The sequence below is a fragment of the Amblyraja radiata genome, chromosome 5 (assembly GCF_010909765.2).
Source record: "Amblyraja radiata isolate CabotCenter1 chromosome 5, sAmbRad1.1.pri, whole genome shotgun sequence".
Classification (NCBI taxonomy): domain Eukaryota; kingdom Metazoa; phylum Chordata; class Chondrichthyes; order Rajiformes; family Rajidae; genus Amblyraja; species Amblyraja radiata.
The window spans coordinates 43,870,574-43,897,677 of record NC_045960.1 but is presented as its reverse complement, the minus strand read 5'-3'; the positions used below and the strand labels follow the sequence as shown (position 1 = coordinate 43,897,677).

The following is a 27,104-nucleotide window of genomic DNA, read 5'->3' as shown; positions in this document are numbered from 1 at the left end:
GAATCACCAGTGTGATTCTAAGTTTAGGTTTATATTTATCATTGTCACATATACCAAGGTATAGTGCACGCTAACCAATCAGATCAGGTAATAATATACATAAATATACATAAATACAATCAAGTCAAACTCAAGTCCAATAGATAGACCAAAGGGGAAGGTACAGAGTGTAGAATATAGTGCTCAGCACTAGCGTGACAGTTCCATAGACACAGTGCAGTTTTCTTGTCTCCTGTGCATCTGACTAAGAGTAGGGGTATTTCATCAATGAGAATAATGAATAATCCTCCGTTTGCTTTTAGCACAATGTTAAGTGCAGGAGGAACTCCGCAGGTCAGGCAGCATCTGTGGAGGGAATGGACATATGACATATCTGGTCAAGACCCTTCATCAGTCAAAAGAAAGTTCGCTACCTGATACGCCCTCTGTCCATTCCCTCTAAAAATGCTGCCTGACCCACTGAGTTCCTGCAATACTTTGCTTTTTGCTCAAGATTCCAGCATCTCCATTCTCTTGTGTCTCTATCTACTTCTATTCGGTAAAACAAAACGTATTTCCACAGAGCCATTTTATTGATGTAATCTAGATTAACGTTATCACTTAATTATAATTTGATGCAGACCATCCATACTTCAGTGATAACCTTGTGTTATTTTGGTCCATTATGCTGCAGATACATTGCCATAACAGGAATCAATGGTTTCCCAAAAACAAAAATCAACTTTCAATTACACTGTTTTACAGATATACAGAAAAATATTGCCCTTCCCTGTATGTTGTTGAGAAGATAGCTGTGAGCAATGCCTTGCCACAGCGATCCTTCCCGTAAAGATACTCTCACAGAGCTGATGGGTTGTGATTAACTGCAGCATATTTCATAAATCGTACCCATTGCAGGAAAAAATTATAGGTTCAAGGTTTTGGATGGGATGCCAATTAAACAGGATGTTTTGTCCTGGATAGACACAAAGTGCTGGAGTAACTCAACGTGTCAGGCTTCATCTCCGGAGAAAATGGATAAGTGATGTTTTGGGCCGAGATCCTTCTTCAGACCCGACCCGAAATGTAACTCATCTATATAATCCAGTGATCCTGTCTGATCCGTTGGGTTACTCGCAAGCATTTTTTGCCTATCTTTGATATAAACCAGCATCTGCAGTTCCTTTTATTATATGTTTACTTTGTCTTGAATTGTGTTAAACCCCTTGAAATTTGTCGGAGTTGTATTCATCCAAGCAAATAGAGAATATTACATAATCAGGCTTTGTAGATGGTGGAAAAACTGGGGTGTGAGGAGGTGACCTTTTTTAAACAGGATACCCAGTTTGTTTGGGTAACCAAGTATTTACGTGAGTGCTCCTCTTAAGGGCCTGTTCCACTTACGCGACCTTTACAGGCGACTGCCGGCACCCGTCATAGTTGAAAATTCAGCGGTGACCAGAAAGACGCTTGATTCTTTGGAGACCTCTCACGACCATAGGAGACCTCTCACGACCATACAGACTGTATGGTCGTGAGAGATCTCCTATGGTCGTGAGAGGTCACCCGCGACATCTCGCCAGGGGTCGCCTGTATGGTCGTGGGAGGTCTCCTATGGTCTTGAGAGGTACCAAAGAGTCGTAGAGTCTTTCTGGTCGCCGCAGAATTTTCAACATGTTGAAAATTTCGGCGACCTATGACGGCTGCTGGCAGTCGCCTGTAAAGGTCGTGTAAGTGGGACAGGCCCTTTAAGCTTCTGGTCAAATATCATCACCATGATATTGATGGTAATGCCATTAGACCCTCCCTAATTAGAAATGATAATTGCCAGGTCTTTTACGGTATACACCTTACTTCCTTACTAACAGCCAACGTCTGACGTTTCTCTGAGAACAATATTGTTCTTAAACTGTCGTTCTTACAAGTGGGTACAATAATACAGTGGTGTCCTCCCTGTTAGGGATTGTGAGACAAGAATTATTGGATGTGGGTAGCAGACAGTCAATGCGAACAAGATCCAGTCTTCAATCTAAGACAAAGAAAGCACAAATTACTCATTCCTGGACAAAAATTATTAGACAAAGAAAGTAACAATGATATTTTGTGAAGTCGACAGGTCAGAATGAATTAAAAATCTGTTGGAATTGTGGGTGCTCTTTCAATTCATTTAGATTTTTCAAGTTCCTGCCAAGTGATAATTACATATTACCGAAACATTTCAGAACCTTTTTGAGAATGAAAATGTTATTTATTCATGATAATTAATGTGATTATAATGGTTGATTGATACCAGGCTAGATAAAGTTTTGCCAATCATATAATGTGAAGAGGATACATGATGTTTATTGAAAATATTGAGGAATACAATATGTGTTAGAGATATTCTTACAGTCAACATTCAAAATACATAGGTTTCGTCTCATTGTTCTGATGTTGGCCCTTTGAAGACACTATCCAATGTCCCATTCCATTCTTTATCACTACATGCCTGTAAACTTATCTCCGCTTATCTTACTCACTTTTGAAGTTTAATATTGAATGTTACTAACACATTTTCAATCAATGCATTCTGGAGAATATTAACTTAATAAACATGTAATTTCTACTTGTTTTGTTAATAACTTTTATATCATTAGGTGCTCTCCTCTAAATCATTGTGTCAGAACGCACACCTCCAGATTCAGGTACAGTTTCTTCCCAGCTGTTATCAGCAACTGAACCATCCTACCACAACCAGGGAGCAGTGCTGAGCTATTATCCACCTCTTTGATGATCCTTGGGCAATCCCTGATTGGACTTTGCTGGCTTTACATTGCACTAAACATTATTCCCTTATCATGTGTACACTGTAAATGGCTCGATCGTAATCATGTATTGTCTTTCTGCTGATTGGATAGCATGCAATAAAAGCTTTTCACTGTCCCTCGGTACACGTGACAATAAACTCCAAAAAAAAAAAATTATTGATTGAAAGATATAGCATGAAAGTTGGCTCTGTGGCCCACTGAATCCACACTGATCATGATTACCCATACACACTAGTACTATGTTATACCACTTTCTCATCTACTCACACTATGTAACAAGTCAAGTTGTAACATAATGTTTACTTGTTTATAAACTAACATATGCTCATTCACACAACATCGGCCTGTATTGTAATACATCATTCCACTTATTTCTGTAACTTAGGTCTCTGTTGTGTGGATAATCTGTTTCATTATTTGCTGTCCCAGGTGAATTTAAAAGGAAATCCTTTCATTTTTTCTTGGAATATTTTGTCAAACTTCTCCGACTGAGCCACAGTGAAAAGAGTTTTCCAATCTCCAATTATTCCTGAAAGGAAATAGAAAAAATAAATAAACGTTTGAGATTACAAAACTAAATTGCATGAGTGATAAGTAATAAAATGGATGAATCTTAGAGGAAAAACTACAGTCCACAGGCTGTCTTTGCAGAAGCAAATAGAAGGGCATTATCATCAAAATAATATACTTTCTTGAACTTAGCAGTTTGTAAGTAAACAGCAATGTTTGCTAAAAAAGTATATCTCCAGTAATCTTCCTGATCAGGGCCCAACAACATATGTGTTTGATCACACACGCACTCTCTCCATAAAAATGAAAGAAGGCAAAGATATTGGCCCTGACAACCTAAATAGATGAGCTGCAGTAGGTTAAAGATCTACTTTATCTTACATTGATCTTCGGTTTCTTCCCACACTCCAAAGACGTATAGGTTCATAGGTTAATTGGCTTGGTATAAGTGTAAATGAGTTTGAAGAATGGTCTCGACCCAAAACATCGCCCATTCCTTCTTTCCAGAGATGCTACCTCACCCGTTGAGTTACTCCAGCATTTTGTGTCTACCATCGATTTAAACCGACATCTGCAGTTCTTTATTACATAAATTGTCCCTAGTGGGTGTAGAATAGTGTTTGTGTGTGGGGATCGCTGGTTGTTGCGGACTCGGTGGGCCGAAGAGCCTGTTTCCGCACTGTATCTCTAAACTAAACTAAAATCTCCGTAATGGCTTTCAAAATGCTATAAAAAACTTTTAAACCATTATAAACTTATATATTGGTAAATTATCAACCTTCAGAAATCACTATAAAATCAATGTTTGGGGGAAATTACAAAACCCCCAATAATCAATAGATTATCAAGTCAAGTCAAGTTTATTCATCACATACACATACGAGATGTGCAGTGAAATGAAAAGTGGCAATGCTCGCGGACTTTGTGCAAAAAGACAAACAAACAAACCAAACAAACTATAAACACAATCATAAACACACATATTCTTTTACATAATAAATATTGAAAGGAAAAATGTTCAGTATAGTTAGTCCCTGGTGAGAAAGGCATTTACAGTCCGAATGGCCTCTGGGAAGAAACACCTTCTCAACCTCTCCGTTCTCACAGCATGGCAACGGAGGCGTTTGCCTGACCGTAGCAGCTGGAACAGTCCGTTGCATGGGTGGAAGGGGTTTCTCATGATTTTATTGGCTCTGGAGTTGCACCTCCTGATGTATAGTTCCTGCAGGGGGGCGAGTGAAGTTCCCATAGTGCGTTCGGCCGAACGCATTACTCTCTGCAGAGCCTTCTTGTCCTGGGCAGAGCAATTCCCAAACCAGATGGTAATGTTCCCGGACAAGATGCTTTCCACAGCCGCTGCGTAGAAGCACTGGAGGATCCTCGGAGACACTCTGAATTTCCTCAATTGCCTGAGGTGGTAAAGGCGCTGCCTTGCCTTACTCGTGAGTGCTGAGGCGTGTGATGTCCATGTCATATCCTCGGAGATGTGGACTCCCAGATATTTAAAACAGCTCACCCTAACCACAGGATCCCCATTTATCCTCAATGGAGTGTACGTCCTCAGATGATGTGCCCTCCTAAAGTCCATGATCAGCTCCTTCGTTTTTTTGATGTTCAAGAGGAGGCTGTTATCCTGGCACCAGAGTGCTAGATCAGCCACTTCCTCCCGGTAGGCCTTCTCATCGTTGTCTGAGATCAGGCCCACCACCAAAGTGTCATCAGCAAACTTAATTATTGAGTTGGAGCTGAACCTAGCCACACAGTCATGTGCGTACAGGGAGTACAATAGGGGGCTGAGGACGCAACCCTGGGGCGATCCTGTGCTCAGGGTGAGGGACTTCGATGTATTCCCTCCCATCTTGACTACCTAGGGCCTGTAGCACTATAGTAGTGATAATAATTGTGCAAAACCTCAGGAACTGCTGGACTCATTTTAATTGTCGGGAATACATTTTGAAAAATCAAATATTTGCTCTGATATTTTTTCTTAGCCAATTTCTTACATTTAGAGTCGTAGTTTCTTGAACTTCTGATGGTCAACTTCTTGAAAGTCCAAGAAACTACTGATGCTGAAAATCTGAAATAAAAGCAGAAATTGTTGGAAACACTCAGCAGGTCAGGCAGCATCTGTGGAAAGAGACACAGACACATTGACTTTTCCACAGAAGTTACCTGACCCACTGAGTGTTTTTGGCATCTTTCATTTTCCTTTGTTTTCTGATTTACTACTCTTGGTCTTTGGGTCCTGCTAATTCATTTGGTGAGGCTGTCCAAGTGAATTAGCGGAATCCAGTTATGTCAGTTTCAGTGAATTGCATAAAATTCAATGTACCCGACCGACTCGTTTCTCTGATCTTGTACGGTGCCTGGAATGGAATGGGATGTGTAAGGAGGTCCCCCAGTATAACTATGCTGGAGTCTCAGCAAACAGATTTGGCATCCTGACCCTTCTAGTAAATTTGAGATCTCCGCATGTGAACGTGATTACAGTGAGTCCTGAGCTCCCTGACATTTACCAGTTTGATTTGTCCATTATTTCACCATTATGCATGATCAGTTGTCACTTTTCACACTTCTGTTGTGCTCAAACTTAGTGACACATTGGAGGAGGCCAATGCAAGCCAAAGATGCTCCCTCTTTCCACCTAATGGTCATAACCTCCATTAGTTTGAAGATAGACACAAAATGCTGGAGTAACTCAGCTGGATAGACAGCATCTCTGGATAGAAGGAATGGGCGACGTAATGCAATTAGTTTACTTTCTTTTCTGAAAATCACAGAGGGAGAGGAATGTTCAGTTTGTCTGAAAGTGCAACATCTTTCTCTTTTACAGACCATGGACAACAGGCAAAAATAATAGCCATTGATGTGGTTAGTTTACTGTAATCCAATAAGAATCATGTAGTATGTGTTGAACACTACATCACTCTCCAACCTTGTGTTCAACTTCTGTCTTACTTTGATCACAGATGAAACAGCCTAAAAAGGTCCTGTTTTCATCCAGTGCTCCACAGTGCATGATAACATTGGAAAAAAACAGGTTGAATTTTCACATTTCAGCATCCAACACCTAAAATATTCAAATGCTGAGGATCAGGAGGAACCCAGGTTTCCAGACAGTTTCTTTTCTTGATTCCACAGCCTTTAATGTGAGGAGAATAGTGGTGATAGTTGGAGAATAGTGGTGATAGTTCTGGGCCATGGGAATATATGAGGAGCGAAAATGGGGGTGAGTGGTCCAGTCAAGACCTCCTATCTCTCTGTGATAGCCCAGAACTGTTGCTGGCAAACGTTTTAGTCAGTCTTAAATCTTCATTGCAAATATTTCCATCATCATAGCTCTTTTGCTCCTTTTCACAGTTTCCTTATCTCTTCTTATATTATGGTTGGTCTCTCACAAGAAGCACTGTCATATTTCCTACTCTGTAGAAGCAAGCTCTCAATTTGTCATATTGACTGGCTAGGTATTATTATAGGAGCCTACAAAAAGAAAAAGAAATATTCACAACAGTTCCAAATGATATCAGTGCAGTCTACAACGAGCTCTTAAAAAAAATAACGGCAAGATTTGCTTTTCACTGAAAGGTACATTAGGTCCCACAGTTCCCTCGGCATAAGGCCAGCGGAATGTATTGAAGGCCATAAAAGTGAAATATAATGTAATATTTCCTCCTACAAGGACAGCAGTCCAGCACCATTTATTCTGTGTTTCATTACCCTGGTACCATGAGCCTTTGGCTATCTGTTTTCCAGGCAAGATATAGAAATTTAGAAACTTTACCTTTTCGGAGAAATGACCCATTTGGGTTTTTATTTTCCAAATCTTTGTAATTCGCCATTGGATTATTGCTCATAGCTTTGAAGGTACACTCCTCCACCACTATATCAAGCTTTTCTTCACCCAACTTTCTCCCAAGGAAGTCACATATTTTTGTAATTGTGGTTCTTAAATCCTGTGGGATTAAATTGTTTACCTAACATTAATCTTTGAGATGTAAGAAAAACAAGTTCCAACTGACTCCCATAGCTGTTACAGCTGCATCTCCCACCCATCATGCCTCCTGTAAACTTCTCTCACTTTCTCCACCCCCACCAGATCTGTGTTTTAGTATCTCTAAAACTAAAATTAAAACTAAAAACTAAATCTGTCATCAAGGCGAGGCCTTCTGAAATGTCCTCCTTCTTTTCCCCTCATCACAGTTGATGGAGTCCCCACACACATTTCCTCCATTGTCCACATGTCTGTTCTTACCTCACTCTGCACCAGACAGAACAAAGTTCTCCTGGTAGACACAAAAAGCTGGAGTAATTCAGCGGGACAGGCAGCATCTCTGGAGAGAAGGAATGGGTGACATTTTGGGTCAAGACCCTTCTTCAGACACTCGACCCGAAACGTCGCCCATTTCTTCTCTCCAGAGATGCAGCCTGTCCAGCTGAGTTACTCCAATTTCTTGTGTCTATTTTCAGTTTAAACCAGCATTTACATTTTGCATTTGCACATTCATTTTCCTTCTTGCTACCTTGCATAATGTAAATTTATGTGTAATTTATTTTGTCTGCTGTTTGAGACTATGAGTCTGCTATACTGCTGCAAGCAAGATTTTCAATGTACCTGTACGTGGCCATACTCGTGCATATGTCAATAAACCCAACTTGAATTGACTTGATCCATATTGTTTTCACTCTTACAGCAAAACAGCATAAATTGGGATATTACATTTTTTCAGTTTTTACTTTTGGCTCAATGCTGAAGTGAGGGGGAAATCTTTTAGGAAAAGATGAGGAAAACATTTTTCACACAGAGAGTGGTGAATCTCTGGAATTCTCTGCCACAGAAGGTAGTTGAGGCCAGTTCATTGGCTATATTTAAGAGGGAGTTAGATGTGGCCCTTGTGGCTAAAGGGATCAGGGGGTATGGAGAGAAGGCAGGTACAGGATACTGAGTTGGATGATCAGCCATGATCATATTGAATGCCGGTGCAGGCTCGAAGGGCTGAATGGCCTACTCCTGCACCTATTTTCTATGTTTCTATGTTTCTATATACACATGCATCTCCCCCAACCATGTCTATTGCATTTGACGTCTATGATGTGGCTTCCTCTACACTGATAAGACCACGGGTATATTAGTAACCATATTGCATAGCAGCTGTTCTCTGTCTGCAGTGGCCATCCTGAGCTTCAGGTTGCATGATATTTCAGCCCCCCCTTCCATTCCCACATTGATAGGTCACTCCTCAGCTTTAAGTGCCATAGTGAAGCCAAACACAAGCTAGAAAAAGCAGGCCTCATGTTTAATTTGGATAGCCCATAGCCCAATGATATGAACATTGAATTTTCCAATTTCAGACAATCCATTCTCCCTGAGATCTCCCACTCCCACCAGTACCCGGGGAGGAGGTGGTTTGGGTGGGAAGGGACGAGTTGACCAACGAGTTCCGGAAGGAACGACCTCTGCGGAATTCCAAAGTTTGTGACTTTTTGCAGCATATTTTTAATATAATTTGAATATTACAAAAATCTGCATGTTTTCAGGGTCATCATGGATCTGTCCGTAGTTGTCCATTGATGATGTTGCTGCTGAGGTGGGGGCACATATGCATCAAGCCGATATCCTAATTGTTAAAGAGTTAAAAGATAGTCTAATCGATAAAGAGCTGAGAAGAGGAATGCCAAGGAAAGGTACTCTGAGAAGTTGAGGAGCAAGTTCTCAGCTAGTGACACTTCTTCAGTTTGGAAGGGCATGCAAGAAATCACCAGCTATAAAAGGAAAGCCCCCTGCTCTTTGGACAATCGTCAGCTGACGAATGACCTGAATGAGTTTTACTGCAGGTTTGAAAATCAGAAACGTAACCCTGAAACCCCCTCCCCAACAAACACAGCCAGACCCCAGTCTGCAAAGAATGGACCCTGCACCCTCTCCTTCCCATTCACCACTTCACTTCTACTTAAGGCAAGACTCCAGTATGAAAAGAGTGGTCCCTTTCCCATCCCAACCAACACTTCACACCCACTCACAACCTGACCTCAGTCTGCAAAGACTGGGCCCTTCTACAATCGTCAGCCCACTCCAATCACCACTTCACACCCAATTACTCATTTTTAATCAGTCCCTGCAAAGACGTACTGTCCCTGCCTGCTTCAAATTCTCCATTGGTACACAAAAATGCTGGAGAAACTCAGCGGGTGCAATAGCATCTATGGAGCGAAGGAAATAGGTAACGTTTCGGCCCGAAACGTTACCTTCAGACTGAAGAAGGGTTTCGGCCCGAAACGTTACCTATTTCCTTCGCTCCATAGATGCTGCTGCACCCGCTGAGTTTCTCCAGCATTTTTGTGTACCTTCGATTTTCTAGCATCTGCAGTTCCTTCTTGAACTCAAATCCTCCACTATTGTCCCTGTACCCAAAAAGGCAAGGATTACTGGTCTTAATGACTACAGGCTTGTCGCACTGACCTCTGTAGTCATGAAGACATTTTGGAAAATGAAAGGCTTGTGCTGGAAAATATCACAACCCCCCTGATGTACATGACTGTTGTTTGTCATGTACATCAATGATCCGGATGATGGTGTGGTAAATTGGATTAGTAAGTATGCAGATGATACTAAGATAGGTGGGGTTGTGGTTAATGAAGTAGATTTTCAAAGTCTACAGAGAGATTTATGCCAGTTGGAAGAGTGGACTGAAAGATGGCAGATGGAGTTTAATGCTGATAAGTGTGAGGTGCTACATCTTGGCAGGACAAATCAAAATAGGACGTACATGGTAAATGGTAGGGAATTGAAGAATGCAGGTGAACAGAGGGATCTGGGAATAACTGTGCACAGTTCCCCGAAAGTGGAATCTCATGTAGATAGGGTGGTAAAAAAAGCTTTTGGTGTGCTGGCCTTTATAAATCAGAGCATTGAGTATAGAAGTTGGGATGTAATGTTAAAATTGTACAAGGCATTGGTGAGGCCAATTCTAGAGTATGGGGTACAATTTTGGTCGCCTAATTATAGGAAAAATGTCAACAAAATAGAGAGAGTACAGAGGAGATTTACTAGAATGTTGCCTGGGTTTCAGCAACTAAGTTACAGAGAAAGGTTGAACAAGTTAGGGCTTTATTCTTTGGAGTGCAGAAGGTTAAGGGGGGACTTGATAGAGGTCTTTAAAATGATGAGAGGGATAAACAGAGTTGATGTGGATAAGCTTTTCCCACTGAGAGTAGGGAAGATTCAAACAAGGGGACATGACTTGAGAATTAAGGGACTGAAGTTTAGGGGTAACATGAGGGTGAACTTATTTACTCAGAGAGTGGTGGCTGTGTGGAATGAGCTTCCAGTGAAGGTGGTGGAGGCAGGTTCGTTTTTATCATTTAAAAATAAATTGGATAGTTATATGGACGGGAAAGGAATGGAGGGTTATGGTCTGAGCGCAGGTATATGGGACTAGGGGAGAATACGTGTTCGGCACGGACTAGAAGGGTCGAGATGGCCTGTTTCCATGCTGTAATTGTTATATGGTTATATGGACCCTCTGCATTTTGCAAATTGGGCCAATAGATCTGTGGATGACGCAGTCAATCTGGACCTGCACTTCATCCTCCAGCATCTAGACCACCAGGGGACCTATGCGAGGATTTTGTTTGTTGATTTTAGCTCTGCATTCAACAATGGTGTTGAATGCAGAGCTTCATGCTCCAAACTTTCTGAGTTGACTGTGCCTGAACCCCGCTGTCAGTGGATCACCAGCTTTCTGACAGACAGGAAGCTGCATGTGAGATGGGAAAGCATATCTCGGACCCGTAAACGCTCAGCATAGGAGCACCGCAAGATGCGTACTCTCCCCTCTCCTCTACTCTCTAGCCACACCAATGACTGCACCTCCACAGACACCTCTGTCAAGCTTCTGAAGTTTGCGGACGACACAATCCTGATTGGACTGATCCAGGATGGGGATCTCTGTACTCGTTTCAGTTTGACTTCTTTCCTATAACATGGTGCCAAGAACTGAACACAATATTCTAAATGCGGTCTCACCAATGTCTTATTCAACTGCAACATGACCTCCCAACTTCTATACTCAATATTCTGACTGATGAAGGTCAAAGTGCCAAAATACTTTTTGACCACCTGACATACCTGCGACTCGACCTTCAAGGAACCATGCAACCATCAACCATTCCTCTGCCCACCTGGCTAATTGATCCAGATCCTGTTGCAATCATTCACAACCATCTGCACTATTTGCAAAACCACTCACTTCTGTATCATCAGCAAACTTGCTAATCTTGCCCTGTTCTGTGACGTTTCACAGAGCGCTGGAGTAACTCAGCGGGTCAGGCTGAGTATAGAAGTTGGGAGGTCATGTTGCAGTTGCTTAAGAAGTTGGTGAGGCCGCATTCAGAGTATTGTATTCAGTTCTGGGCACCATGTTATAGGAAAGACGTCATCAAACTGGAAAGGGTACAGTGAAGATTTACGAGGATGTTGCCAGGACTAGAGAGCCAGAGCTATAGGGAGAGGTTGAGTAGGCTGGGACTATTTCATGGAGCACAGGAGGATGAGGGATGATCTAATAGAGGTGTATAAAATCATGATTTGAATAGATATGGTTGAGTCTTTTGCTCAGAGTAAGTGAATCGAGGAGCAGAGGACATAAGTTTAAGGTGAAGGGCAAACGATTTAATAGGAATCTGTGGGGTATGTTTTTCACACAAAGGATGGTAGGTGTATGGAACAAGCTGCCAGAGGAGGTAGTTGAGGCAGGGATTATCGCAACATTTAAGAAACAGTTAGACAGGTACATGGATAGGACAGGTTCGGAGGGATATGGATCAAACGTGGGCAGGTGGGACTAGTGCAGATGGGGCATGCTGGGCCCCACACTGAATCACTCTATGACTCTATCGTTCCCTCTCAAACCCATTCTTCTGCCTTCTCCCCATTACCTCTGACACCCGTATCAATCAAGAATCGCTATCAATCTCCTCCTGAAAAATGTCCATTGACTTGACCTCCACAGCTGTCTGTGGCAATGAATTCCACAGTTCGCCATCCTCTGACTTAAGGAATTCCTGCTCATCTCCTTCCTAAAGGAATGTCTTTTAATTCTGAGGATGTGGCCACTGGTCCTAGACTCTCCCATTAGTGGAAACATCCTCTCCAAATCCACTCCATCCAGGTTTTTACCAGGCTGGGAGAGATGGCAACAGCTTCACACTGTGTCCCAAAGCTTGTGTCCTGTCCTGCATCACCCAAGCAGATGTTATAGGAGGGGGCAAGCACCGTAACAAAGTTGCTCACGATGGTTTGGGTAACATTCAGGAATGCCTATGCATGTCACATCATGAATATTACTGAAGAACAGTCTTGTCCCGAAATATAATCTATACCATTTCTCCAGAGATGCTGCCTGACCCACTGAGTTACTCCAGCACTCCGTGACATGTCGCCTATTCATATTCTCCGCAGATGCTGCCTGACCCACTGAGTTACTCCAGCACTTTGTGTCTATTTTCCCTTCACCCATCTGCCCAAGCCCACTCTTCCCCCTCCTTTCCTATGTTCCTTTCCACCCATAAATGTGAAAAGAAAGAGAAGATATGTGAAAAGAAAGAGATTAGTTAAAACAAATGTAGGTCCCTTGCAGTCAGAAACAGGTGAGTTGATCATGGGGAACAAGGATATGGCGGATCAATTGAATAACTACTTTGGTTCCGTCTTCACTAAGGAAGACATAAATAATCTGCCGGAAATAGCAGGGGACCGCGGGTCAAAGGAGTTGGAGGAATTGAGTGAAATCCAGGTTAGTCGGGAAGTGGTGTTGGGTAAATTGAATGGATTAAAGGCCGATAAATCCCCAGGGCCAGATAGGCTGCATCCCAGAGTACTTAAGGAAGTAGCTCCAGAAATAGTGGATGCATTAGTAATAATCTTTCAAAATTCTTAAGATTCTGGAGTAGTTCCTGAGGATTGGCGGGTAGCAAACGTAACCCCACTTTTTAAGAAGGGAGGGAGAGAGAAAACGGGGAATTACAGACCAGTTAGTCTAACATCGGTAGTGGGGAAACTGCTAGAGTCAGTTATTAAAGATGGGATAGCAGCACATTTGGAAAGCAGGTGAAATCATTGGACAAAGTCAGCATGGATTTACGAAAGGTAAATCATGTCTGACGAATCTTATAGAATTTTTCGAGGATCTAACTAGTAGTGTGGATAGGGGAGAACCAGTGGATGTGGTGTATCTGGACTTCCAGAAGGCTTTCGACAAGGTCCCACATAAGAGATTAGTATACAAAAAGCACACGGCATTGGGGGTTCAGTATTGATGTGGATAGAGAACTGGCTGGCAAACAGGAAGCAAAGAGTAGGAGTAAACGGGTCCTTTTCACAATGGCGGGCAGTGACTAGTGGGCTACCGCAAGGTTCAGTGCTGGGACCCCAGCTATTTACAATATATATTAATGATCTGGATGAGGGAATTGAAGGCAATATCTCCAAGTTTGCGGATGACACTAAGCTGGGGGGCAGTGTTAGCTGTGAGGAGGATGCTAGGAGACTGCAAGGTGACTTGGATAGGCTGGGTGAGTGGGCAAATGTTTGGCAGATGCAGTATAATGTGGATAAATGTGAGGTTATCCATTTTGGTGGCCAAAACAGGAAAGCAGACTATTATCTAAATGGTAGCCGATTAGGAAAAGGGGAGATGCAGCGAGACCTGGGTGTCATGGTACACCAGTCATTGAAAGTAGGCATGCAGGTACAGCAGGCAGTGAAGAAAGCCAATGGTATGTTAGCTTTCATAGCAAAAGGATTTGAGTATAGGAGCAGGGAGGTTCTACTGCAGTTGTACAGGGTCTTGGTGAGACCACACCTGGAGTATTGCGTACAGTTTTGGTCTCCAAATCTGAGGAAGGACATTATTGCCATAGAGGGAGTGCAGAGAAGGTTCACCAGACTGATTCCTGGGATGTCAGGACTGTCTTATGAAGAAAGACTGGATAGACTTGGTTTATACTTGATAGAGGTCTTTAAAATGATGAGAGGGATAGACAGAGTTGATGTGATCAAGCTTTTCCCTTTGAGAATAGGGAAGATTCAAACAAGAGGACATGACTTCAGAATTAAGGGACAGAAGTTTAGGGGTAACATGAGGGGGAACTTCTTTACTCAGAGAGTGGTAGCGGTGTGGAATGAGCTTCCAGTGGAAGTGGTGGCGGCAGGTTCGTTGGTATCATTTAAGAATAAATTGGATAGGCATATGGATGAGAAGGGAATGGAGGGTTATGGTATGAGTGCAGGCAGGTGGGACTAAGGGAAAAAAATTGTTCGGCGCGGACTTGTAGGGCCGAGATGGCCTGTTTCCGTGCTGTAATTGTTATATGGTTATATGGTTATATGGTTTATACGCTCTAGAATTTAGGAGATTGAGAGGGGATCTTATAGAAACTTACAAAATTCTTAAGGGGTTGGACAGGCTAGATGCAGGAAGATTGTTCCCGATGTTGGGGAAGTCCAGGACAAGGGGTCACAGCTTAAGGATAAGGGGGAAATCCTTTAAAACCGAGATGAGAAAAACTTTTTTCACACAGAGAGTGGTGAATCTCTGGAACTCTCTGCCACAGAGGGTAGTTGAGGCAAGTTCATTGGCTATATTTAAGAGGGAGTTAGATGTGGCCCTTGTGGCTAAGGGGATCAGACGGTATGGAGAGAAGGCAGGTACGGGATACTGAGTTGGATGATCAGCCATGATCATATTGAATGGCGGTGCAGGTTCGAAGGGCCGAATGGCCTACTCCTGCACATAATTTCTGTTTCTATGTTTCTAAACCTCTCTGCCTTTACATTTCACTCCTCTTTCAAATCTGCTCTACTTATCTACATGCATTTTTCTTCTTCACTTTTTAGTCATAGAATGATGCAGTGTGGAAACAGGCCCTTCAGCCCAACTTGCCCACACACCGACCGACATGTCCCATCTAAACTAGTCCCACTCACACGCGTCTGAACCATATCGATCTAAATCTGTCCTATCCATGTACGTGTCCAAATGTCTCTTAAACAGTAGGATAGTCCAAGCCTTAACTACCTCCTCTGGCAGCTCGTTCCATACACCCAGTGAAAAAGCTACCTCTCAGGTTCCTGTTAATTTCTGAAATATTGGTCATAAATTTGGTGCAAAAATGTTCCAAAATAAGGCTCAGAATGCTTCAGAGAGCATCTAAAAACCCTGGCATTGAGGGACTTCACGCTTTGCGTTCGTGATGTGTGCAGCGCGCACATTATTTCACATTAAATTTTTTGTAATCCTGTCATGCCACCCCCCTTTTTGAAAAGCTTCGTACGGGCCTGAATTACCTTCGTGATTTCTTCATAGGACAGAAATAGGAAGTCAAATTCATCCTTGTGGTTATACCAGTCACGAATATGATCAAACCAAGAGTTGTATATTACTGTTGGAAGAAATATGTGCATGATTTCAAAAGGCAAATGTAAATGGCCTCTAAAGAGTACAACATGCTTAACATTTACTAAATTTCCACGTACTTGACAATTGGATGATGGCCAATGGAATCATAGAGCACAGAAACAGGCCCTTCGACACAACTTGCCCACACCGACCAAGATGCCCCAACCATGCTAATACCACCTGACCGCTTTTTCCCCATATCCCTCGAAACTTTATCTATCCATGTACCTGTCCAAATTACATACATTTTGCTATAGTGTGCCTAAACAGCCTGCTCTAGTATGTCCTTTAGTATAGTATGCCTAAAAAGACTGCCTATCACTACCTCCTCCAGCACTCACATAGAACTTATTGATTTCATTTTGCCATTAATTTATAACCTGCCCTCAATTCATTTGGACTATCTCTGACTCCCCTCTCCTGATCTCTGTCTCTATCACAGTGGACAGACTATCGACTAATGTCTACTACAAACCCATTGATTCATACAGTTATCTGGACTACATATAGGCTGATAGCACTAAAAACTGGAACATTGTGTTTTAATTACAAACCACATTGGCCAATCAAAAAGTGAGAACTCTTTGCACAAACATCTTTGATCATATTTGATCAGCAAAATAAGTCGTTGTGAGTTTTCAGTGTGAATTATATTTTGTATTTTCTAACAATGAACAAGGTATTTTACTACATATTTTAACCTTTTGTGGAAATTCTGGAGCCCGAGGTCATGATTAGAATTTTTGTAGCTTCACAAGGAAGCAGAGGGTGATGGTGGAAGGTTACTTCTTGGACTGAAGGCCTGTGACTAGTGATGAGCCTCAGGGTTTGGTGCTGGGCCCTTTACTGTTTGTAATCTATATCAATAAGAACATACAGGGCAAGATTAGCAAGTTTACAGATGATACAAAAGTGGGTGGTTTTACAGATAATGAAGATGGTTGTGAAAAATTGCAGCAGGATCTTGATCGATTGGCCAAGTGGGCTGAGGAATGGTTGATGAAATATAATACAGATAAATGTGAGGTGTTGTATATTGGAAAGTTTAACATGGGCATGACCTACATAGTGAATGGAAGGGCTCTGGGGCGTGTTGTAGACCAGAGGGATCTAGGAGTGCAGGTGCATTGTTCCTTGAAGGTCGAGTCACAGGTAGATAGGGTGGTCAAAAAGGCATTTGGCACATTGGCCTTCATCAATCAGAGTATTTTGCCATTAATTTATAACCTGCCCTCAATTCATTTGGACTATCTCTGACTCCCCTCTCCTGATCTCTGTCTCTATCACAGTGGACAGACTATCGACTAATGTCTACTACAAACCCATTGATTCACACAGTTATCTGGACTACATATAGGCTGATAGCACTAAAAACTGGAACATTGTGTTTTAATTACAAACCACATTGGCCAATCAAAAAGTGAGAACTCTTTGCACAAACATCTTTGATCATATTTGATCAGCAAAATAAGTTGTGAGTTTTCAGTGTGAATTATATTTTGCATTTTCTAACAATGAACAAGGTATTTTACTACATATTTTAGTAGATCTAGGAGTGCAGGTGCATTGTTCCTTGAAGGTCGAGTCACAGGTAGATAGGGTGGTCAAAAAGGCATTTGGCACATTGGCCTTCATCAATCAGAGTATTGAGTATAGAAGTTGGGAGCTTATGTTGCAGTTGTATAAGATGTTGGTGAGGCCGCATTTAGAGTATAGTGTTCAGTTCTGGGAACCACGTTATAGAAAAGATGTCAAGCTGGAAAGGGTACAGAGAAGATGTCAAGAATGTTGCCAGGGCTAGAGGGTCTGAGCTAATGGGAGAGGTTAAGTAGGCTGGGACTCTATTCCTTGGAGTGCAGGAATATGAGGGGTGATCTTATAGAGGTGTATAAAATCATGAGAAGAATAGATTGGGTAGATTAGATTAGACAGTCTCTTGCCCAGAGTAAGGTAAATCGAGAACCAGAGGACATAGGTTTAAGGTGAAGGGGAAAAGATTTAATCGGAATCTGAGGGGTAACTTTTTCACACAAAGGGTGTTGGGTGTATGGAACAAGCTGCCAGATGAGGTAGTTGAGGCAGGGACTATCCCTACATTTAACAAACCAATCGGCAGGTACATGGATAATTTATAAGGTCATAGGTGATAGGAGTAGAATTTGGCCATTCAGCCCATCAAGTCTACTCTGCCATTCAATCATGGCTGATCAAGTTTGCAGATGAACCTAAAGCAGCTGGCATCGAAGACAATGAAGAGGGTTATCCAAAAATAAAAAAAAGCAAATCTTAAGGGTGATCTTATAAAGGTGTGCAAAATCATGAGGGGAGGTGAATGCACAGAGTCTTACACCCAGGGTAGGAGAATCAAAAACCAGAGGATATTGCTTTCTTACACAGAAAGTGGTGGCAGAGGAGGTAGTTGAGGCAGGTGCTATAAAAACATTTAAAAGACACTTGCACAGATACATTGATAGGAAAGTGTGAGAGGGAAAAGGACAAAATGCAGGTAAAGTAGACTAGATTAGACATGGAGTCTTGTTTAACATGGACGAGTTGGACTGAACGGCCTGTTTCTGTGTTGTATGACTCTTACTGAAGGAGCTCACGCACTTAATAATGGGAGCCATTGGTTTTGGTTTAAACCTTGAATTCCTATTAGGTGAGAGGGATTTCCCTAGAAATGCAGGGAAGGTGCTTTCAAGTTACTTTCATTCCCCTAACCCTGGCACTGAATAGCAATAAGAGAGGCTCTCCTCAGACCAGGGACTGAGGCATTCACAATGTGGAATGTAGGAACCAAAAATTGATTCACACAACTAAATTGAATGTCAAGGTGAGCTGAAACTTGATTATAAATATTGTAAAGGGTATGCGTTGAAGTACTAGATGGGAAACAATTCTTACCGTTGCCATCAATGAATTCCTCCAGAAAGTCTTCAAACTTTGATGGTGATTCCAGAAAAGTAACATAGTTTTGAAAGTGATATAAAGAAACAGCAATATCCTTTGGATTTCGAGTCAAGTAAATAACCTGAATGTAAAATATTGGAAATGTTGAATATGAAATGATTAGACAGTCTTTGTTTCTACAAGAAGGCGCGGGAGCCTCACCCAGAAGGCGCATCACCCAGAGAAGGATTTACTACCATCCAATATAATCAGCCTACTCTTCTAAATAACCTTTCCACCTGTAAGTACAGCACCATTTCTAAATGTGCTAGTGATATTTTCTTTAATATTCTTGCAGATCGGTTTTTCCTATGAACCCCGGAACTGAAGGCCTCACATGACCTGAGCCAACCCCACCAGTGAGGCCTACCCTGATTGGCAAAGCCTGCGGCCTACACATGTTCGTCGAAGCCTCAACCTCATGTAGCTGATGACCCAACCAGACAACAGGGTCTGACTGGGCCCCGACGCAGAGGAACCACCAACCCAAGCAGACCACCGGATCTCAACCGGGTGCAGGCCCTGATGGCTTTCTTTTCTGAATAAGTGCTTTTTCTGGTCAATTTTAAAGTGTGTCGTTTTCAGTGTACATCCCACTTTCTGAGACAGCTTGGAGACATGAAACTTCTTTAGGCAATCAAATTGATATACAGTGCATTCAGAAAGTATTCAGACCCCTTCACTTTTTCCACCTTTTGTTACGTTATGTTACGCTCATTTTGTTTTTATCATCAATCTACACACAATACCGCATAATAAAAAAGCGAAAACAGGTGTTTAGAAATGTTTGCAAAGTAATTAAAAATAAATAACTGAAGTATCACATTTACATAATTATTCAGACCCCTTACTCAGTACTTTGTTGAGGCAACTTTGACAGCGATTACAGCCTCAAGTCTACTTGGGCATGATGCTACAAGCTTGGCACACCTGTATTTGGGTAATTTCTCCCATTCTTCTCTGCAGATCCTCTCAAGCTCTGTCAGGTTGGATGGGGAGCATCAATGCACAGTTATTTTCAGGTCCCTCCAGAGATGTTCGATTGGGTTTAAGTCCGGGCTCTGGCTGGGCCACTCAAGGACATTCACAGACTTGTCACAAAGCTACTCTTGCGTTGTCTTGGCTGTGTGCTTAGGGTAGTTGTCCTGTTGGAAGGTGAACCTCTGTCCCAGTCTGAGCTCTTAAACTCTCTGGAGCAGGTTTTCATCAAGGATCTCTCTGTGCTTTGCTCCGGGCATCTTTCCCTCAATCCTGACTAGTCTCTCAGTTCCTGCTGCTGAAAAACATCCCCACAGCATGATGCTGCCACCACCACGCTTCACCGTAGGTATGGTACGGGCCAGGTGATGAGCGGTGACTGGTTTCCTCCAGACGTGACGCTTGATAGAATGGCCACTTCTCAGTAAACATGACAGCCTGCTTGGAGTTTGCCAAAAGGCATGTAAAGGACTCTCAGACCATGAGAAACAAGATTCTCTGGTCTGATGAAACCAAGATTTAACTCTTTGGCCTGAATGCCAAGCCTTACGTCTGGAGGAAACCAGGCACCGCTCATCACCTGGCCAATACCATACCAACCAACGATTACTTGTACACTAGTTCGATGTTGGCCCAACTGCACATCCTACACACTTGGGGCAATTTACAGAGCCACTTAACCTGCAAACGTGCATGTCTTTGAAATGTGGGAGGAATCCGTAGCACTCGGAGAAAGCCCATGTGGTCAAAGGGTGAACGTAGAAACTCCATACAGACAGCACCCATAGACAGGTTCAAACCCGGGCCTCTGGCGCTGTAAGATAGCAACTTTACCACTGCACCACTGTGCTGCTGCAGTGGAGTTGCTTTGAACTTTGAAATCTTTGAACATTATATATTTTTACTTTAATTTCGGATGCATTTTATGTGATTATGACGAGTTGTTTCTGCTTTAAAAAAAGGCAAAACACACCCTTGCCTACTGTCCTTTGTTTTGCATTGTTCCAAAAAGTCAAGATGAATCCCGAAGTTTGGTGAAAAGGTTGAGGTTATTTACTGAGCATGCAACAAGGAAAGATGCCTTAGGAAATTACCTCTGAAATGGGTTCCGTGACAAAAACCTATTGGTTTGTGGTTCTGGGACACAAACTGTTTTGATAACACCATCGATTTTTGTTATTCAAACAACTTTAGGTGACTCATAACCATGCAATCTACTGAATAAGTTATTAATTTTGGTATTTAGAGAATTACAGTTCTCTAATTACAAATGACCACAACCATCTCACGTGGTTAGTTACACAGAAATAATGGATTTGATGTTTCCAAAATAAATTTGATAAGTTGCTTCATGGAATTGTTAGACATAAATATTAGTACTATAGGTAATTCAAGGTTGGTTAACAGACAAAAAATATCATGTGTAATTATAGTCATACAATATGGAGATGGTCCCTTCAGCCCAACTTTCCCATACTGACCAAGAATCCCCATCTATGCCAGTCCCATTCATCCACATTTAGCCCATGTCCGTCTAAACCTTTCCTATGTATGGACTTGTCCATATGACTTTTAAATGTTTTCATAGTACCTGCTTCAGCCACCTCTACCAGCAGTGTGTTCCGTATACCCACCACTCCCTGTGTGAAAATGATTCTCTGGTTCCTATTAAATCTTTCCCCTCTCTCTTTAAACCTCTGTCCACTAGTTATTGATTCCCCTACTCTGGTAAAAGGCTCTACCAGGATAAAATGCATTTACCCTATTTATTCCCCTCATGATCTATACATCTCAGGTCACTTGTCATCCTCTGCACTCCAAGGAATAATGTCCTAACCTCTCCTTATTGCTCAGGCCCTCAAGTCCTGGCAACATCCTCGTAAATCTTCTCTGCACTCTTTCCAACTTAACTACAAGCTTCCTATAGCAGGGTGACTAAAACTGAGCACATTAATCCAAATGCAGCCTCACCAATGTCTTGTTAAATTGTAACATAACATCCCAATTTCTATACTCAGTACCCTGACTTGTGAAGGCTAATGTGTAGAAAGCCTTCTTGGCCACCCTATCTACCTGTGATCGTATTTTATTTAAAGTAATTCACTATTCAAGATACATGATTCCATTTAATGTTCACATATACCAATTAAGGTACAGTGAAATTTGAGTTACCACACAGCCATACTAAGTAAAAAAGCTAAAATACACACATCACATAAAATAAAGTTTAACATAAACATCCACCACAGTGGAATCAACATTCCTCACTGTGATGGAAGACAATTAAGTTCAGTCATCTTCCTCCTTTGTTCACCCGTGGTTGGGGCCTTGAACCCTCCGCAGTGCCGTTGCCGGCGGTCCGATGTTCAAGCCCTCGCGTCGGGATAGTCGAAACTCTGGTGTCGGGACAGACAGAAGTTCCAGAGTCAGCCGCTTCTTACTGGAGACCGCTGCTTCACAGTGTTAAAGTCCACAGGCCCCGTGATCGGAGCTTCAACACTGGCGATCCTCGGCAAGAGATCCCCGACTCCACGATGGTAAGTCCGCGCCACACCTGCGGCTTGAAGCTCCGGGTCGGACTCCAGGAAAGTCTGCACCACTCCACAATGTAGGCCGCATGGGGGGACGGAGATGTGACACAGAGAAAAATCACATTTCTGTCGAGGTAAGTGACTGGAAAAAGTTTCCCCCGATCCCTCCCCCCGTACCCTCCTCATAAAACATACCAAGAGACATTAAAACAAACATTCAAGACATACTTAAAATAATAAAACAGAGAAGGGACAAGACAGACTGCTGGCGAGGCTGCCATCACGGGCTCCACACGGTGGTGAACATCCACTGACATGCATTCCAAAATACACAGATGAAACATCTGCAGATAATATCATGGGCAAAGGAGAAAATTATCAGCCAGCCAATAAGAAGAAAAATGTTATAAGAGTTTTCTTACTTTTCCATTTCCTTTCCTCAAATCTTTTGGAATTAAGCGGTAGGGTAAATGTGTGACACACAAACGAGGCGATGGCAATTCCTGAAAGTTATTTATTGGCACCTCCATCCAAGGAATACGGTATATTGCTTGTTTGCTTTGTACAACAGACAAGTCCCCATCGGAATAAATTAAACTCAAAATCTGTTGCATCCATATAGTTCCTAGTGCATGACAGAAATAAGATCATAACAAAAAAAACAAGAACAGGAATCTCAAGAGCACGACTTTTGAGCCCACTTACTATTGTATTCCGCAATAGTGACCTGGGACCATCTTTGACTTTACTGGCTTTATCTTGCACTAATCATTATTCACATTATTCCCTTTATAACGTATCTGTATATAGTGGATGGCTCGATTGTAATCATGTATTGTCTTTCCGCTGACTGGTTAGCATGCAACAAATGCTTTCACTGTACCTTGGTACACATGACAATAAACTCAACTCAACTAAACTAAACTCAACTCAAGATTGGAGCTGATCTTCCACCCCACTACCATTTTCCAATACTATAACCATATTGGTTTATTCCCGCAGTGTTCAGAAATGTATCAATGGCAAAGCACCCACAGCCCTCTAGTGTAGAGAATTCCAAAGATTCACCACCATTTGGATCACAAAACATTTATCATTTTTTGGATGGTCTAACCATCATCGAAGACCCTTCACTCCCCAGAGCTCATACTCTGGCGATTGCTGCATTCCAAGGACTGTGTGCAATGATTTGTAAATTGGATTGCAGAATAGATCTCAAAATTCACAAATTCATTATTTTTTAGTAACTTGAAACTAAAAGAAGTTTTTTAAAATACCTATATATGCTAAATATAAATGAACCGCTGACCCTTCCTTGATAAGCAAAACAAAACTGCTGCATTTTTCACATTTTTATTTGCAGATTCAATACAGTTTCTAACCATCAGTGCACAATGAAGGGTTTCAAATATCTACAAATGTTTTTGATCTTGTTGCCTACGAACCTTTTCCTTTGGCTTTGACTTTGTTCTATTCTCGGTTCATCCAGGTTTAGTTTAGCCTAGTTTAGTTTAGAGATACATCATGCAAATACTGGTATAGATGCATCACGCAGGGGCATTACATTTCTCTCAGACAGTATTGATCACAATTTTAGATTGGTTTCTATTGCTGTTTTAATTATTTGCAGGTAAGTTTGAGATTACTTGATCAAGATTCATTCTAATCTTATTAAAATTAATTTCAGGATGTTTATTCTTTATGTCTTTTTCAATTCCTGGTTTATACCTTATATTTAAAGCATAGCATTTCCAGGATATTTCCTTTTATTTTATTGTTTGGTTCCCATCATGAGCTCCAGTTGTAATCATCCATGAATTGATTTTTATACACCAGGTAAGATTGCAGTTTTAAATATGCTCTAACATTATATTCTTATTTTCCTTTGAGGAGTGAATAGGAAGGTTGGAATAATGTAACGCTAAAGGGCCTGTCCCTCTGCGGTGACCTAATTTGCGAGTTTAGAAGAGTTTGCACTCGACTCAAACTCACAGCATGGTCGACACGTGGTCCTAGGAGGTCTTAGGAAATCACTGTAAAGGGGCTGTCCCACTACAGCGACCTAATCCACAAGTTCTGGCGAGTTTGCCCTCGACTCATACTCGCAGCATGGTCGGCATGAAGTCCTAGGAGGTCTTTGTAACTCTCCTTCATGCTCGAGAGTAGTCTCCGCCTACTCGAGGCCTCACCTAGGTCGCGGGGTATTTTTCAACATGTTGAAAAACGCCCGTGAGTAAAAAAAGGTCTCCATGGAAAAAAATCAATACTTTTTTTAGTCGTAGGTTTAGTCGAAATAGGTCGTAGTAGGTCGGCATGTTATTCGTAGGTAATCGAAGGTAGTCTAAGGTAGTCGTAGATAGTCTTCAACATAGTCGAAGGGAGGTCGAAGGAGGTCTTCTACATAGTCGAAGGAGATCTTCAACTTGACATTTTTTTCAAACTCTCCTAAACTCTTCTAAACTCGCCAATTAGGTCGCCGCAGTGCGACTGCCCCTTAACTCTCCTTCATGCTCGAGGGAAGTTCCCGCATATTCGCGGCCTCAGTTTGTTTGAGGAACATTTTTAAGCATGCTGAACATTTTTCCGCGAGTAAATATTGGTCGGCATGGTTCTTTTGAACTCGTAGTGCAGTGGTAGTGGGGTCACTATGTAGTTATAGGCAGTCGAGTTAGACGTAGGCAATCTCCTTTGCGGACCGGGCATTTTAATTGGCTCATTGGAGATTTCAGAACCAAGGAAAACCGACCGATAATGTTAAATGCCCGCTAAACTTTATTAAAAGTTGTCTGACTTCTTAAAAGTGTCTCCACTCCTTCTACCCCCCCTTTCTCCCCCCTTCTCTCTAAGGGACTTATCGTACACTGTGCCAGCCGTCTTTTACCTTCCTGTTCATCACGGGTGTGAATTTCAGACAGTGTGTGTGTGTGTGTGTGTGTGCGTGCGTGCGTGCGTGCCTGTGTGTGTGTGTTTGTGTTTGTGTTTGTCTGTGTGTGTACGGACGATCCAGCTCAAGGCTTTTCATACGAGTGCCCCCGAACTTGAAGGTCGAAGACAGTTGCTGAAAAGTCGTGTTAGTGGGACAGGCCCTTTACCTGATTTCGGATATGTGACTACAATCACATCAGTCTCCTTTATTTCAAACTGATGAATTTTTTCCAAATGTTCTAGTTGGTGGATGTTCTTGATGAAGTTACAATCTTTGTACTGAAAAATGGTTTGTTTATTAGATGATGTTGCCATGTTGAGGTCTAATTAAAAATACAAACACAAATTAATCACTGCTAAACTAAAGCAACTCTTCATAGAAATACAAGAGAGTGCAGAATCGGGAATCTTGAGCAAAACACAGCATGGTGGAAGAACTCAGCAGATCCATCAGCATCTGGGGAAGGCATTGATCTGGGTCGGGATCCTTCTTCAGACTGATAAAGGGTTCACATGCAGTCTGAAGAAGGTTACTGACCCAAAGTGTCAACTGTCTTATCCCTCCAACAATGCTGCCTGACCTGCTGAGTTCCTCCAGCACTGTGCTTCTCTCAATAAGCATTTCAAATGTGGTACAACATTTCAAAGCACTTTACAAGAGCAATTATCGAACAACTTCACCAAACAACTTCAGGAAAATGTGTGGGTGATTATTTTTATTTTTATTTTTATTTTTTTTAATTTATTTTTATTAGAAGTACAGTAAATTACAGTAATACACATCACATATATCTTATTACATTTGTTGTACCACTTCGTTTTTCGAGCTTTAAAAAAAGGTAGAAATAAAAGAAGTAAGGAAAGTGAGCAAGAGTCGTGAAGGTGCAGGAAAGTGTTGGGAAAAGAAAGCCCCTTAGGGAAGAAGTTAGAGAAGGAAGTAAAGAAAGGAAATAGACCCTAGAAAGAAAAGAAAAAAAAGGAGAAACAATCGCTCTATTATAACACAAAACTCCGCAAAAAAGGATATACCAACCCTGTTTTTTTTTTTTTAAAAGACTGAGCTCTTCATGCTGAAATAAGTGCCACAAGCATGACTAACTTATGAGTAGCTGCCTCAACATTAGAGATGCAGCTGGTGCCAATTTGCGTAAAAAATATAATACTGATTACACATTCCACACTTGTTTGTATCTAGGCTTTAGAGGGTTCATATTAAAGACACCTTCCATAAACATTGTCACCAGTGGGTGAGAGCCAATCATTTGTTGTCCCACTAGATACGATAATAAGGCACTGCGAACAGTGTTAATTACGCTATTATCTTAGCCGCGTCTCATAAAACCAAACTGAAAGACATGTTGTGGCAAATTAGGCCTATGACCAATGGGCTTATTGTAGGTAATCATAATCATAATTATACTTTATTAGCCAAGTATGTTTTGCAACATACGAGGAATTTGATTTGCCATACAGTCATACCAATAAAAAGCAATGAAACACAAAATACATTTTAACATAAACATCCACCACAGTGACTCCTCCACATTCCTCAGTGATGGAAGGCGAAAAAAAAGCTCAATTTCTTCCCTTCTTTCTACTCCCACGGTCGGGGGCATCGAGCCTTCCGTTGATGGGGCGATCATGGTTCCCGTAGCCAGTGGTCGGGCTCCCCGCGTCGAGGTGATCAAGCTCCCGCATCGGGGGGATCTCAGGTCCCCCGCGCTGAGTGATCGACCCTGGGTTGGGGCTGGTTGAACCTTCTGCATCATTTGGAGCTTCCCGACATTGGCCTCTACCCTCTACTGCGAGCTCCTCGATGTTGAAATCCGCAAGTCATGGCATCAATCCCAGGCAAAGGATCAGCTCCGATGGTAAGTCCATGGCCCCCACGTTACGGCTCAAAGTCAGTCCCGCAGAGCGACCGGAGATATGATCCGGAAAACAATCGCATCTCCGGCAAAGTAAGAGAT

The 27,104-nt window shown here is 42.0% G+C and overlaps 1 protein-coding gene across 1 annotated transcript; it reads right to left on the bottom strand.

Moving 5' to 3' along the window:
• Positions 1-2,990: 2,990 nt before the first annotated feature.
• On the bottom strand, positions 2,991-25,449 carry LOC116973244 (amine sulfotransferase-like). Its single transcript, XM_033021134.1, has 6 exons — positions 25,302-25,449; positions 22,632-22,834; positions 18,656-18,782; positions 15,640-15,734; positions 7,078-7,249; positions 2,991-3,315 (listed from the first exon to the last, which is right to left on the bottom strand). Exons 1-6 carry the CDS (start codon positions 25,447-25,449, stop codon positions 3,200-3,202), a joined length of 861 nt encoding a protein of 286 aa, XP_032877025.1. The 3' UTR covers positions 2,991-3,199.
• Between the last annotated feature and the right edge of the window lie 1,655 nt (positions 25,450-27,104).